General features: G+C 39.3%; 1 protein-coding gene across 10 annotated transcripts; it reads right to left on the minus strand.

Annotated features, from left to right (window-relative positions):
• Window positions 1-119: 119 nt before the first annotated feature.
• Window positions 120-15,326, minus strand: LOC132262007 (sodium bicarbonate cotransporter 3). Of its 10 annotated transcripts, none has more exons than XM_059761108.1 (14): window positions 15,236-15,326; window positions 14,290-14,721; window positions 9,431-9,525; window positions 8,792-8,926; window positions 7,416-7,910; window positions 7,195-7,323; window positions 5,333-5,567; window positions 4,152-5,265; window positions 3,726-4,078; window positions 3,346-3,661; window positions 3,031-3,288; window positions 1,793-1,977; window positions 1,426-1,513; window positions 120-432 (listed from the first exon to the last, which is right to left on the minus strand). In XM_059761108.1, exons 3-14 carry the CDS (start codon window positions 9,513-9,515, stop codon window positions 346-348), a joined length of 3,480 nt encoding a protein of 1,159 aa, XP_059617091.1. In that variant the 5' UTR covers window positions 9,516-9,525; window positions 14,290-14,721; window positions 15,236-15,326; the 3' UTR covers window positions 120-345. The 10 variants fall into 10 exon arrangements, with proteins under 10 accessions (XP_059617091.1, XP_059617097.1, XP_059617089.1 ...); XM_059761114.1 differs by having other exon boundaries at window positions 14,610-14,721; window positions 15,236-15,320; XM_059761106.1 differs by lacking the exon at window positions 14,290-14,721 and having other exon boundaries at window positions 14,930-15,318.
• Between the last annotated feature and the right edge of the window lie 345 nt (window positions 15,327-15,671).

The following is a 15,671-nucleotide window of genomic DNA, read 5'->3' on the forward strand; positions in this document are numbered from 1 at the left end:
TTGAATTGAATTTTCTTTCAGTATTTTCAGCTGAAATCCAAATAAAAGTGTACAGAAATTGTAGAGAACTCACTTTAAATAGTTGTAAAAGATTTTTTTTTGAGAAATATTCTCACTTTTGAGGCTATTTATTGACACAAAGTTGTATATTAATAGTCCACTAGAGTAAGTAAATAACTAAATGTACATATTCATTTTGAAATTGTTCTAAAATCTTAAACAAAATGGCCTCCTTTAAGAAAACCTTTGATTACACAGCAAATATGTATGTTTTTAAAATCTACATCCATAAGATTGATTATATGTTTATACTGGAAAATATGAGAAATAAAATATGAATCTGTTCTACACAGTAGTTTCCGGGGTACTATCCTCCATTCTTTCACTTGCTTTGCATTCTGTCCAAATTTCCTTACTGTGTGCCCTTTTCAGCTGAAATTGGGGGAATTTTCTTTTCACTCTATTGCGATAATTTCATAAGCACTCACTATTATATGTAATTTATTTTTACAAAGAGAGTATTGACATCGCTAGGTTTACTCTTGGGATAGCATATATTTTAAAATGCAGTTTCACTATAAGTAAGATGCTTCAAAGAATTTCGCCAACTAAGAGGAAGGTGTTGTGTTTTATTTGTGTAAAAGGTGTACATAAAAGTGTGTATACAAAGATTATTTGGTACATTTTACAACACTTAAGGAAGTGTGCGGTAAAAAGATAGAAATGCAACTTTTTGACACAATATTTTATTCTTCTGCAAGATTAATACGCTAATTGGAAAGTGAAAACACACTAAATTGTGGCTAAACGTTTCCATTTAAATTCTTCTACTATCTTTTCATTTCTTTAAATGGAAGTCATATCCAAAAATACGATTTTCTCCCTTTTGGCTACAAATTTCAAAAAGAAAAAAAAATAAGGAAGTTTCTAACAGCTTTAGTATATTCATTAAATCGTATTCTTGGACAATTACTTCCTTAAACTTGACCTGCGGTCCGTAAAAATGTAAAAATTCTTCGCAAAATGTTATACTTCACAGCAAAATGTCTCAAAAAGGAAGTCATACTGTCCTACTCATGTCACAAAAGGTTTAAAATGCTTCTTATACAACAAGTTACAATATCCATGAGTTCAAATTCTGTGGGTATAATTTGGGGATTCACATGTACATTTTTGGAATAAAATTGGCTAAAATTTCCTTCGCACGCATTTATACAAAAAAGAAGAGAAACATAAATGAAAAGTCATTCATAAAAGATTTTTCCTTTGAGTTGCAAATTTTCTGTGCGAAATTGTAATCCATCAAAATGGTGTTTGTGATTTTGGCGGAACGGCAGAAGGATGGCAACATTGAATGGTGATGGATGAGTGTCTTTACACTTGGGATATATGCAAAGTGGCCACTGGTCTCTCCTCCTGATTTACCTCGTCCTCCTCAGCCATGGTGGATAGTCTTTTCTCTCCTTTCGGACTCAAGTCTCTAATGATGCCTTTGTGCTTCTTATCGGACAATCTGTGCGCGTGGGTGGCGATAAAATGAATGGCTTTAGTGAAATTGCCCACGAAAGGCGACACACAGTCTCAAAAAAATATGGTTAATGAAAGAGAAAAAAACGGCAGGCATAGGAATTTATTCACTGGCCAATTGAAAGGATCACATTTTGCAAAATACAAAATCTTGTACAAAATTTGCTACTTTCATCATCATATCAATTGATCAATTGAGGGAATGATCCTTTCAATTGAATGAACCAGTGAAGCTTTCGTGCTATGAATAACAGTGAAAACTCACCCCAAACTTATAAACTTCTTTGACGGAATAAGACTTCGTGTTCCATCATTCACTTGCTTCCAAATTGACGTCTTACTCACTTCCTCAGATATGTTTATTGAGCTAATGGGAATTTTCATGATATTCCCATTGGCCAAAGGTATTTGAATGTTGGGATCGGAATAGTCGTGTGGGGTGATATTTTCCTACAAAATCACAACAGAAGAAATAAGGTAAAAACAGCCTTTTTACGCATGTATAGAGATATTGCGCGCCAAGAATATCTTCAAAAATTGAGTTAAAATACATTCCTTTGAGCTATTAATTGCACAAACAAAATGAAAACACGCAGACGGCAAAATTGATGTGAATATTTGATAAAGAGGCCGGAGGGCAGTTGTATGTTCTATGTAACCCATATGGAAAAGGTGGAAAAGGAATTTCGAAGTGGAAGCGAAGGGTGAAAAAAGTGGCAAAAAAGTCATACTAAAGGAACTCAAAATAATCATATTTTTTCTCCAACTTTTATTATCACTCAAGCTGGATTGTTACATAAAAGTGCGTTTTCGAGCAAAAAAAAAATATAACCAAGTTCCGTTTACAAAAAAGACACTTTAAGAAAAATTTCTTTTTTTTTAGTACATTTATCTACAATCTAAAAGTTTTTATTCTTCATTTTCTAAAAATGTATAAAATATGAAAAAAGGCATTTTATCAGACTTGGCACTTTGTTTAGTAATTACTGCTTTCATTTCTTCACTTATCCCTTTGGAGATGGTAAATTAAAAGTGGGTGTTAAGGAGGAGTTTTGTAGCAAAACGGACTGTCTCGAATGATCAGCAGAAAATACAAGTTGACAAAATAATTAGTGATTGGTTAGAGACAACATTGATCGAACATATTGACTAAGAACAGATATACATTGACTAAATAATATTTAAACTAACATAGAATTTCTTGTAAAATGTGGAAAACACTGATATAATTATAAATCTATGCATAGTTAAAATAACAAGATCTAACCTTGTTTGATCGCATATTTTGACTACAGTGGAAATTAATGATAATAACTAGAAAGAAATCAATACTCTCGAGGAATATACAGTCAGGCATTACAAGAACGACAGCAACTTAGTTGGAGAACAGACACACACAGAGAACACATAGCGTTAAGTTTGGGTGTTCAATCTACGGGTTTCGGAAGGCGTTGCCTTCTCATGGCGAATACAGAAGGAAAAGTATTTGCTGAAAAATCCCACCTCTCCGGCACCATTTCCATCCTCTAAATGGTGCAGATCATCGGCGGCGGCACGTTTCGTGATCTCTGGCATGATATCGTCGAGAATCTTCAATTCGCGACGCGTGAAGATGCAATCAAGAGCCTTGCGGACCCCAATCATGACGACCAGCATCAGTGGGAAGAGGATCGATGTGTATCGGAAGGATTTTATCAGCCAGAGCACGGCGAGACATGTCAACTGGATGCAAGTAAAGAGATGAACTCGTCGAAGGGGAACCTATAAAGATCGAGAGGAGTTTAGAGTTTGCATTGACGAGACGATGAAAAAAGTTACTTGTCTGAGAAACATGTAGTCAGGCTGGTATTTAACTGGCATCAGCATGATGAGGATTCTGTCGAAGAACTGAAGACCCTTGAGTGATGAGACTCCCATGTAAAGGAAAACGCCAAAGAGAACTGGCATTGGAATGTGTGAGAGAAGAGGAGTCAACAGGACTGAGATGCCAATGGTGAGGAAGATTAATAGGTGCGTTCCACGTTGTTCGAGAACACCCAAATGACCTGCCGACCGGACGCCCGGGATTGAACACTCGGGCTCCACTTTCAGAGAATTGACGTGATTGATACTCAAAACTGTGGCCGCAACGAACCTGTAAAAGAGAAACGTCGTTAGGCTAGACAGCTTAGGCATGAATATGTCTGATGACAACTCACCATGGTAGTCCCATTAAGGAGCAAATTTGGATAAGAATGGCTAGAACGAAGAGATCGAGATGGTATCCACAACCCTTCTTCAATTTATGTTCCTTCCTATTTACAATCACAGCCGTTATTTGTTGATCCATGAATATCAAGATGGTGCCAAGCAGAGCTGGCAAAATGGCAACCACCGATGACCACACTGGATTCCCATTGAATGGGAAGATGAACCACCCTCGAGTATCGAGAGTTGGTTTTAGTTCCGTGGGCACTTCGAGCTTTGGCGTGGGAATTCCGAAGAGCAGATCAGTGAGAGTCATCGAGAAGATTGCAATGAGCACCGCAAAATCACTTATCACGTGACGAATCTAGTAGGCGAGGATAAATCATTAGACAAGAAAAGCAAGAAAGCATCACAAAATACTATAGATTTGAACATACTTTTGATGGGAAGAAGAGAGCATTCTTGAAATCCTTGAGAATAATTGACAAGAGGAATGTTCCCATAAACAAGATGAAGGACATGGGAAAGACGTTGGCATTTGTGTGATCAGGCTTCAAGCAGTCATCCCCGATGAGAGTGCCGTTGAGGGAAACACACATTTTCCGACTGAACTTGGTCCAATTGAGCATATGATCATTGGAACCCAGTGGCGGTGTACACACACAATCATACACTTCGGGTGGATGCATCGGGAACCTACGTCCGATAGATAGGACATTCTCAACGGCTTTAAAGATGAAGATGAACGCTATGAGGCAGGCAAAGTTTTCCTCCGTGAAGCGCGTGATGTAGCAGACGAATGCACTGGCATCTACGGCAACGAGGATCAGCAGGATTAAGGCAGTCCATGTGCCGATCCACAGACGGAAGGACATGTAATCCCACTCAACAGCTTTGCTGAACTCGTAGACGATTGTTTCAAAGACCAGAACAGGTCCAGTGGAGCCGAGTATGGTCAAGGGTTGTCCTGAGAAGAAAGCATAGCCAATTCCGCAGACAAAACCTGACACTAAAGACTCCATGGCCGCCATATTTTTGCCTGTGGCTTCACCAAGAAGTCCTCCAAACGTTATGATTGGCGAGAGGCAGGCAAAGTAGAGAAATATCCAGGTGGAAATGCACTTGAGCGCTAGCGCATCCTTGAAGTCTGACACATAGAATGGAGTCTTGCGCTTAAAGTCATTGATGAGACCACCAAAGAGTCTGCCAGTGCGGGACAGACCGGACTCTTCGCGGAGTCTGGCTTCCTCTTCTTGTTCATCGTGTTCCTCCTTTTCCTTCGGAGGCTTCTCAGCCGGAGGACGCTTACGGGTGTCTTGAGATGGAATTGCCGCTGGTGGTTCAATACGGATCGTTGGATCCCACTCGCCCGGTGGTAAAACCGTCACGGCGTCTAGAAATTCATCTATTCCAGCTAGCAAATGATCACGCTTTCTGGCCCGATAAGCCACCTCGTGAAATACTTCATCGGACATGAGCGTGGCCATGGCTCGACCGATTTCGTGGAACTTCTCCTGACTTCCCGGGGGACCAAGTAGGATGAACATGAATCTGAAACACGGATTGATCAGTTAAATGTTAATTGAGTTAAATGTATATTTGGCCTAGAAGCACTCACCTTGTAGGTACGGGTACTTCGGTGAGATCACCCATAATTGTCGCCTGACTCAGACGAATAAAGGCTGACAGAGTTTTATCCAGGAAGTCAACCTCTCCAACAAGGATGTTACTGGCTTCCGATCCAGGCGGAATCTTCCGCATGAACTGTGTGTTGGCCTTATGATCAGAATGATCACCGCCATTGCCGTTATGCTGCATGGAAATATTGCTGGGACTCTTGACCATTTCCTCCCCTATTCATACAAAAAATCAATTAGCTTCTGAATTCACGTGTGAACTATTTGAAGTATTTGAAGCGAATTAAGTGCGATCTTGAGTCATTCTAAAAGAGCATGCAAATTTCAAACACTACCCAAATGTTAGTGGAACATGCATTTAAATTGGATGACATGCGATATGAAGCCACTTTTTCCAATTGTAATTAGATGTATCTCAATTAATTGTGTGTAAATGGTTAAAGAAGTTACCAGGTGAGAGGGATAAGCCATTTTTGCCAGGCACCATCAGATATTTGCCACTCTCAGTTCCTTTAAGTGATGCTGATGAGGGGGCATTACTACCACCATTCTGCTGTTCATCAACTGCAAAGTCACACCAATGTATTGTGCAATGTCCAGAGAGGAGATGACTTGATTATGAGGAGTTATAATGGACAGTAATGAGCATTTGCTCAGTGCTACTCAAAGATATACTAAATCAAATTCACTTGGTCTTTCAATGCAGTAGCTTCATATTAAGTGAAATTAGAAGACTAATGATTTTCCGCACTGTACAAAAGCTCATTACCTCTGGGTCAAATGTGAGATACATTTTATGCTACCCTATACATACATAAGTAGTACCTTTAACCATAAAAGTGTAGTCTTTATAGCATATTTGATATGATTTGTGTACTTTCTTTTGGGGTATTTTACATGCCAAAAAGGAAGGTAGAAGACGAATAAAATTTTCAACAATCCATATAAAACAATTAGGAGGGAAATGTGACAAAGAGATGGCAACAATAATATATATAGATTCAATAAAAAGCGGCCAAATGACACCTTTAATAGGGAGACAGTGATATCATGAAGATGAAATCTACCAGATGTCACAAAGTCTTTATTTAGCATAGTAAAAAAATTTCTGATTCACACCTTCCATAAAGAAGACAAAGGACATAAAAAATGGATTCTAGAAGACCCGTGCACAGATTTCTCCGCACTTTTTTAGGCGCAATGATACTTCCGTTACAGTTAGAATGTATGATAAGATAAGTGGACATCTGTCATAAGAATGAGACTTGAATTCTTTAGCATTCTGAAATTTATTCCGGATATGAAGATTTTAGTGCTGAGCGTGCTGAGATAAAATCATAATGAATTCGCTACAATTTACAATTAAGAGTTTGCGTACGAAAATCTCATTTAATGTTTGAAATAACATCATAGTGCAAAGTTGGAAAAATTTCTGCACGAGTTTTGATGAGAATGACATGAAATAACATTGAGAATTATTTAAACGTGATTTGAAATAAAATGTGTGAACATCGGAAGCTGGAAAAGAGACAGAGAAGAGAGTCACAACATCTGATTGAATGTGGAAGTGAGTAACCTCGGGGGCAGTTGGATGCCCCAACGGGATTCCCAGCATGAAACCAGGTGATTACTCCTGCACCTGGATGTGAGTGTGTTGGCGAAAAGTCACCTACAAACACGGATTTCACGGATAGTAAATCAAGAGTTCTTATCTAATTGCCTCGGATGCAAGCTAAGAGTACAAACTACGTGGGATCTTGTCTGAAAACGTGGGGCTATCTAATTGTAAGGGAGTGTGGGTGGCGAGCGATTGGGGTGGAGTCTCCAGGGGTTGTTGAAGTACCTGTTGGAATGGACAGGTATCCCGATGATGTCTTGGGATTCAATTCAGAATCGCTTTTGGCACGATATTCGCGCGGCGATGGAACACTCAGGAGAACGGATGAGTGTTCGGAATTTGATGCTTGAAGGTCTGTTGTCCCCCGAAAGGACAATCGGACAGTAGAAAATAAGAATGTAGAGAAGAGATTATGATTTGGAGTAAAAGGCAAAGGATTTACTCACTCTTCGATGTGGAATGATTGCGTCCAATCTCCGTGAGGGAGCGAATAATTGGCAGACGGCTCATGTTGTCCTTCTTCTTGGGATCACGCTCATGCTGATGCCGATGGCGACGCAGCAGTGCCTCCCGCACCTTCTCGCGTGACTCGTGCGACAGCGAGCCTGCATTGATCATGTTGTCACACACGAGATCGGCCACTTGGTCGAGATTGGTGGCTTCCATGTCCAGCATCACCGTGCCGTTGAGCAAGAGGCTGCGCAGCTCGAAGAGCGAGTGAAGGGAGAGCGTGGCCACGTGTGGCTTTGACCAGCGGTTGCCGCCCTGCTCCACGTCCTCCTCGAACTTCACCCATCGGGCGGTCTCCTTCCACTCAATCTCATCTCCTTCGCCGCGCACCAGCTCCTCCATCTCCGAGAACAGAGGATGGGACTCGTGGGTGCCGCCATCGTCAATGTCCTCGCCTAGGATGAATTGCACTCTCTGGGAGGGTGGAGTCACTACAATGAGACAGAAATTACCATCAATAAATTCCTCTCTTGTCTGACTGTGGTTGTTAAACAATCAAGTGTCGATGTGAGAAAATTCCAGGAAAGGCAATTTCTCTTCATCTTTCCCAGATCGTTTTTTTCCATTTCATTTTCTGTTTATTCTTAATTGATTAAAATTGCCCAAATACAGAGTGATAAAGTCACGTACGCGCCATCACATTTGAGTGATTCGTGCTGATAAGCTGTCACAAAAAACAATTTGTTACCAAGCAAGAAATAATTAACATATTTGCACTATTTTTGCTATGGTTCTTGGATTATTTGTAAATTCCAATATAGTTTTAATGCATTTTGAATAGTTTTAGAAATCTTGTAAAGATGTGATGCAATTCATAAACAGGTACATTGTGAATTGAAGATTCTAAATTCTGGTGTAAATTTTTTCAATATTGTCAACTGCTTGGCTCATATGAATTGATTCTACATTCATTTACATTCATTAGATGTCGTCTGATAATAAATCTCAAATGCTATTAAATGTGTTTAAGTAATTGAGGTGCAAATATAATATTTATATTGAACATTGAGTGTTTTCAATTGGGAATGATTGCGCTTAAGTTTGTACTGTTGTTTCCAAGAGGAACATCGCTTAGCTTTATTGAATTTTTCCACGTTCAATTTAATTTCCCATCAGTTGCCAATTGTGTTAAATGTCACGATAATCCACCGAATGGACACAATTATATTTTCATGTGTGTGTAGAAATTCAATCAACTTATGAGAGAAAATTACTGGGAAAATTATGAGACTGAAATGGAATCGATGGAGTCTCGAAAATAGGCTAAAATATTTGTAAGCTTTTAACTCTAAATACATTGTGCGTTCCTCACCTGGCCTATCCACGACTCCCTTTTCGCCGACGTCTCGTCTGTGGTGCTCCTTGTGTCGTCGATGCGAATGTCGACGTCCTCGACCTCCGCGGGCGGGCAAATGAACTCCCACGAAGACAGTGTGTGCTCGATGACCTGTTTTGTTGAAGAGAATGCAAGAAAACATGCTAAAAATGATCAGACATCGATTAAGAGAAGACTATGCGGTATGTCTTTGGAGGGCACAAGACTATTCTTAGACCATTGCAGTGAGTGTTCCTTGGCAATTCAAATCGGTAAACGATGTTGTTTACTGTTGAGAACATCCATAAGGAGGCTGTCGTGTGTATTGAGTCAATGTTCTTACAGTGGTACTAATTTGCATGGTAGAAATGACAAAGCAGACTGTTGAGAGCGTGATTCATTCCTCAGAAATGCGGTTGAATGGCAGTTTAATTCGTGTTTCAAACTGGCTGAGAGTTTTGCGTGAATAGAGAAATCGATTTTGGTTGCGTGTCTTATCAATTGACATTACGATAAAATCCAATTGATTTTCCGCATGATGGGAATAATTTAAGGGTGTCGAAGGCATTTTATGTCTTAAGCACACTTAAGCCTTTCTGGTAATGGGGTGAGTTCTTTCTCCACTTGGCGCTTTACCTTCAAAATCCTGCTCCGTGTACCCTTGATGCGCATATTGCCTGGCTCCGGGATCTTTTGGAGCTTCATCGTCCACCGGCTCCATTGTCCAAAGCCTGTATGCAGCGAAGAAGGGTGGCAAGAAAAGAATTGAAGAGGGATTAGAGAAAAAAATTGTTGCTATAAATCCCCAATTTTTTGCGATTTATGAGTGTGATAACCCAAACATCAAGTGGATCACTCTTGTGAGGTGTGAACTGTGTGATAATTGTTCTGATTTTGTAACGCTGCCTTCTAATTGATAGCAATATCACTAATACGCCACTTCTCGTGGCTCTAGTGAATGAATGGTCAGAATGTGTGCTTTGATAAATGCCCGTGAATTTCGAATTGAAAGCATTCCTCAAATGTTTATCATTCTCACTTTTTTTCCCCAATCATTTTTCTGTTTTTCTTTCTGGTCGACAGAGCAGAAAGGGAGAGAGAAAAAATGTGTGTAATATCGATTATTGAGGTCTCCGTCCATGAAAATTAGGTCATTTTTGTGTACTTGGAATAATATTTGGTGATTAAGCATTTCCAGAGTGTGCCGCAAGAGTTCCATCAATAGCAACTTTTAATTGTGACAGAGGAACGCGGTTTTTGTGGGTATGAAAAACAGGAATTGATGTTAATTTCCATCTGTCGTTGCAGTTAATTTAGCATGGTAAACAAAGAGCTATTTAATGTGCAAAACGCTATATTGTGATATGAACTCTATATCATTTGGTGTAGTTAATTAAAGGAAAACAACAAGCAAGAGTATTCAAACAACACGTGATGATGGATTGACTCAGGTTGACTATTCGAGAAGTTTGAATCACATTTATTTGGGGTTTTGCCATAAAAAATGTTTAAATTAAAATTCTTTCTTAACCAAAATAAGGATATTATTTAGCTCAAAGTGAAGCATTGTTTTTTTCTTCTTTTGGCAAACATATCATGGTAGGCTTATTTCTTTCCTTACAACCGTATAATCTATTTTGTGTCTGTTTTGTTTGCTAAGGAAGTAAAATATCATTACTTTTATTCAGCTTATCGCTTTCTTATATGTTCTTTTTTAGGAATGCTATAAGATTTCACGCAGTCTTGCATTATGTTGATCATAACTGAGATTTTGTTCATAATCTTATGGTGAGTGTTTGAGACCTGAAGGACCTGAATAATGAAGAATGTATAAAGCTATGAATAAAGGCATTTCAGCGCTATACTTGTAATGAGAAATTTGATCATTTCAGCTGAATTGTAAACATGATGTTATCACGAATGTTTAAAGGAAAAAAAAAATCTTATACAAAGCATATTTGTAATCGAATATAGTTACTTGAGCGCCTCCGCAATTTACATGGCGCGTATACAGAAAGAGAAACAGTATTCCAGACATAACGAAGAGGAAAATGACGCGTGTTATATTATATTTCCGTCTGTGTGCTGTGAATTTCGCTGCATCGAAATACAATCTCTGAAGTCCATTGACATTGAACTCTTTTACATCCGACATAGCGCCGTATTTGCAGATAACGAACTAAGATGAACCAAAACCACATATATTGTCTGTCACTGGCATTTGCGAAAGTGTCTTCATTGCAAAAAAACACACGGCAGTGGCAGTCACATAAAAATCTTAATTTGTTGCGATACCACTGAAAATGTCTCTTCGAGGATGGAAAAAAATATTCTTCTGGGGATTTAATGCTATAATCCACGTTACCGGTATTAGAGACTTGCGCTCGGGTTTGCGTTTATTTTTGAAGCGTGGAGCGCGAATGCTTTGGAGGTGGCATATGTCTTCGGAACACTACAAATCGTCAAAACACAATAAAAGTCAACTGCGTGAATGTAGAACTCAGTGGTGTTTTTTTTAATGACTCCCCGTCATTTAGCGATTCATATAAACAGTGAAACGGCCGATTTGTGACGCAAATTTATTGAGAATCGTCGCTGTTAGGCCTTTGCCTTTTGGCATGCATGGACAATGAAAGAGGGAAAGAGAGAAGAAAAAATTCGATAAAAGTCCTAAAAACTTCTCGAGATTTTACATAAACACCCCTTGTTCTCATGACTTGTGTGTGTGTAAAATTGAATTTTGATGTGAAACGATGAGATCAATGGTCTTGTCGTGATGAAATTTGCTCACGCAAATTCGTGGTGCTTCGTTTGCTTTGAGTAAATTTGTTAGAATTTCACGATTTACGGTATTTTCTTTATGTGCGGGACTTTTCATTTAAACCAACAACGAAATTGCGGAAAATGAAGTGAAAAGTATGCGCGGAAAAAGGAAAAAACCGCTCATGAAGAGAAAATGTATATGGAAGTGACTCGAGAATACAGAAAGCCCAAGGCTATTGACACAAATAAACACACAATATTTAGAGTTGTGATTATTTTAAGGAACATTAACACCACTACATGATATTTACACCACAAATACTCGCCGTACTTTTGCATTTTGCCACTCATTCTTTGTAAATGCTGAACTGGAAGTTCAATGGTAAGTTTGACGAGGTTTTATTGTTAATGGACAGCACTGAATTTTGTGTGGAGAAACAATTACACATGAATTGATTTTGTGGTTAAGCGTCCAGCTAAGGCACTGATAATGCCATGGGTTGATGAATCAACAACGATCAGTCGGATGTCGCGTGGTTAACTGATGGCCTGATCCACTGGTCTCAGAGATTCTGTCGCCAGCTGGTGAAGCACACAACCGATGTCTTGTGGCCTCAGCGAAAGACTGGATGCTGTAGTCTTGTCTACAAACGCCCCGAGATTCTGCCACTCACACTACTCGTGCGTATCTCTCTTCCTCTCTATTTGATCAAAATATAAGATATCTTGATGGTTTTTTATCTGTTTTGTGCCACTTGGCGTCCGCCCTCGCGAGACGAAAGAAGCCCATAAAGTTGTTGACACATTTTTCTTTATCACTCAATCTCTAATTGTTACTCCTGTTAGCGAAATTGTATGTGAGACTATGGTCCATTTTGTTATCACACGAGTAACAGCTTAATTCTGTGCGCTTGTCGCAAGTCTGACTTATCGCAGTACGCAGAAAATAAGGAAATAGTGACGAAGCCTTGCAAGGAAATCAAGGCTATTTCCTATTATACATACTCTACATATGTATAGTTGAACTTGTTCAGTGAAAATGGGAATCTGTAGAAAGTCCAATGAGAAGATCTTTAAAAATTTGAGTAAAAGCGAGTGAATGTGATGATGATGGCAGAAACTGAGCTACATTGTGCGACTTTATTCATGATTGATGAACTTGAGTTGCGTATTTCTTATCCCTTGCAATGATAAAAACGCTAGTAACTTTGTATTTAACCACTTTTGTCAATAAATAGAAGGTTTTCTTGCATATATGGAAACGTTGTTTTGTGAACATTCTTCTTGTTATCAATCAATTACATAATCGCTGATTGGAATAAAAAGAGAACGATAGTTATCGATTTATTTGTTATTTTCTCACTTTGCCATAAAGCATGAAAGTGACACTTTGTTCTGTTGTCTAATTTGTTAGTATTTATTCAGCGTTTTATTCTTATGGTAATGCATTATTGTGTATTTTTCTCTTTTCAATAATATACACATAAATTAATCACATACAAATTGGTTGTAATTCTCTCTCTCTCTATATTTGAGGTAATTTTACAATTTCAGTTTCTGAATGAATGAGTCAGAAATGTCTCTCCATGATTATCTTATGAACTCTCTATCAATGACATGAAAGAATCCCTTCATGCATTCATCATGTGTTGCGACTGTGCATGTGTCATGACTCCACAATAATTCCAATCTCGTGTTTATTTTCGTCCACTTTTTCCTCAAATTAGAGATCTCCAGTGATTGCAGCTTTGATAACAGGGCATGCAGTGTTCATTTGGTTCGTTTTATGAACGACACGTTGCACTTTATTGTGGGGCATGGCACGGAAATATTGACTTTTGGCCTCGCAATAAATGCAGAGGAGGACAATTTCCCTCCAACCCTCAATCAATTGAAAGTGGATGATGTGATGCATTTGAGGGACTCTGCGTCCTTCCATTGAAAAGCTCTCCTGAAAGCTCATCCAGCGTTCTTATCGCGCTCTTTCGCTTTCCTCATTTTTGTGTGCGCGCCTATTAATGTTGAAATTCAGTGACCTAGTTACAAGTATATCACACTTGCCAATGCACGAGAATTTCCCCGCGTTGGCATTTTTCATCAACGCATGATGTGAACAGCATGAAAAATGTCCGTGAGGGGAAAAACCATTTTGGTATTTTGGTGCGAGGGATGTTCTCGAGATTATGGGTAATTCTGTGTTTTTTTTTGAAAAATTTACTCGCTATTGAGGAGGACTTTCGTGGCCATGAATTTGCTGCCAAGGCCTTGGTCCATGGTGTTGCTTGGGCGAATCTCGTGAGTTCAACCGGACATATAAAATTGATAAGTCGGCCCGTTAGAGTTATTTGATTACAAGGCGAAAATTGCGTAAAATTTGTACCATTTGGGTGTGAAATGACACTCGCTTTCCTGTAATTCCTGTCGTCAATTGTACATTTCCTCTGCGATTTTGTGTGTGGGAAATTGAGAGTAGGTGGTGGAATTTGTATGGCCTAATAGTGTTGCGGATGGCTTTTTATGTGTACCCCTTGAGTGATCAACGAAATAATATGAAATGTATTTGTGGATATGGCAAAAGCGAAAGGCAAACAGAGTGGGTGGAGGCGATGAGAGGTGGGGAGGGTGGTAAGGGAATTTGATTCTATGCTGGGAAACCCACAAAACAGGTGAGGTGTAAAAGAATTCGAGAGCTTGAAATTCCGGTTTATTATTTTACTATCAAATTCACTTACGATTATTGATAGCGCAGACCGAATCCAAAAGCGGATGAATTATTCACTGGGAATAATTATAAATGATGATACTCGGTGATAGCGTTATTTCATATCCAATAAAACCATGCGATGTGTGGCAGAGAGACGCACACAATCACTTTTCGGGATAGTGCGAGCGAGTGCGAAAACCCATAGGAATTTCAATGTCAAGCGGACCAAGAGGAGTACCAAGGAAGCAGTCGCTCATTTGAATAAAGACATTACCATGTCAGCCACTTTACTTGCCACCAATCACAATAATACAGAATGATAAAAGACTTATTTTTACACACACTCACTTTTCCCACTCCGCGAGATATTTAGCTATATGGTTTGTCTCTGAAGGTGGATTGTATCGATTTTTCCGTGCGCTCCAACGCCGCCAAGAGTTTGTGACAGAGACGGGGCAAACTTGAGCATAAGAACACAAAAAGTGCGAGTAGTAATTTTGTGTTTGTCTCGACAGGAGCTTTTTATATATATACTTGTGTTATGGTCTTCACACCCGGCGTCTCTGGCAATGATCGTCAAAACATCACACAAACCTATACTGTCACCATGGAAGGCGAGACAAAAGAACTCGTATGAAGAACACGGGCGCACTTGCACAAAAAATCACATGATTTATATCGCTTCACTCCACGGATGTGAGCTTTTGAGTCCACCTTGAGGACTCAGACTTTGCCACTTGGTGAACTTTAATCCGGCGTGAGCTCAAAATGATGCAAAATAATGTTTAGACGGTGTATAAACGGAAAAATACACAGCACATAGATCAATGAGTAAAAATTGACACCTTTCTGAAGACGAAAAAATACAGACAATTAAGCTAAATGAGCCACTGATGGTGATGTTAACAGATGAAACAAATAAGCGCTAAATTCGACAATAGTTTCTCTCTTTCACTGAACAAACAATGGACAACCATTGTGAAGACTGTCATGTAAAGTGTCTCTGGGAGGACAGATTGTGAGGAGGACAACGCCGAGTGTTTCCTCGTGAATTGATGGGGCACAACTGAAGCTAGCAAAGTCGATTGGGTGGACAGAAAGCACTGTTGGAGAAATATGTTCGATATAGACTACCCACCAGTGTTCGCATTGAGGAAAGTATCAAAAAGTGAGGAGCGCGCATATTCAATATAGAGTATCCACACTCCAAATGCTTCGAATGTGTGCGAGTGGGAGAGAGAGAGGTGGAAAATGTGGGGTGAGAGAGTGAGAGAAATATCAACAAACCCGGCAAATAATGGGGAAATGCTTTATGAGGTTGTTTGCCTGTGTGGGTGAATGTGAGCGAGAAGACAACATTTGTATAGATTTTCTGAGACCGGGGTGTCCTTTGGGGAGCAGCTATTGAGC

Source organism: Phlebotomus argentipes, unplaced genomic scaffold (assembly GCF_947086385.1).
Source record: "Phlebotomus argentipes unplaced genomic scaffold, Phlebotomus argentipes genome assembly contig_15, whole genome shotgun sequence".
In the NCBI taxonomy this organism is placed as follows: domain Eukaryota; kingdom Metazoa; phylum Arthropoda; class Insecta; order Diptera; family Psychodidae; genus Phlebotomus; species Phlebotomus argentipes.

Bases quoted from the DNA above. Each gene is read 5' to 3' on its own strand.
- LOC132262007 (XM_059761104.1), bottom strand. From the start codon at position 11,908: ATGAGTGGCAAAATGCAAAA. The intron at 8,927-9,430 runs GTAAAGCGCCAA...TCAACAAAACAG, and splicing joins CACGGAGCAGGATTTTGAAG to GTCATCGAGCACACACTGTC. The intron at 433-1,425 runs GTAAATCAGGAG...CCCCAATTTCAG, and splicing joins CCATGGCTGAGGAGGACGAG to CTGAAAAGGGCACACAGTAA.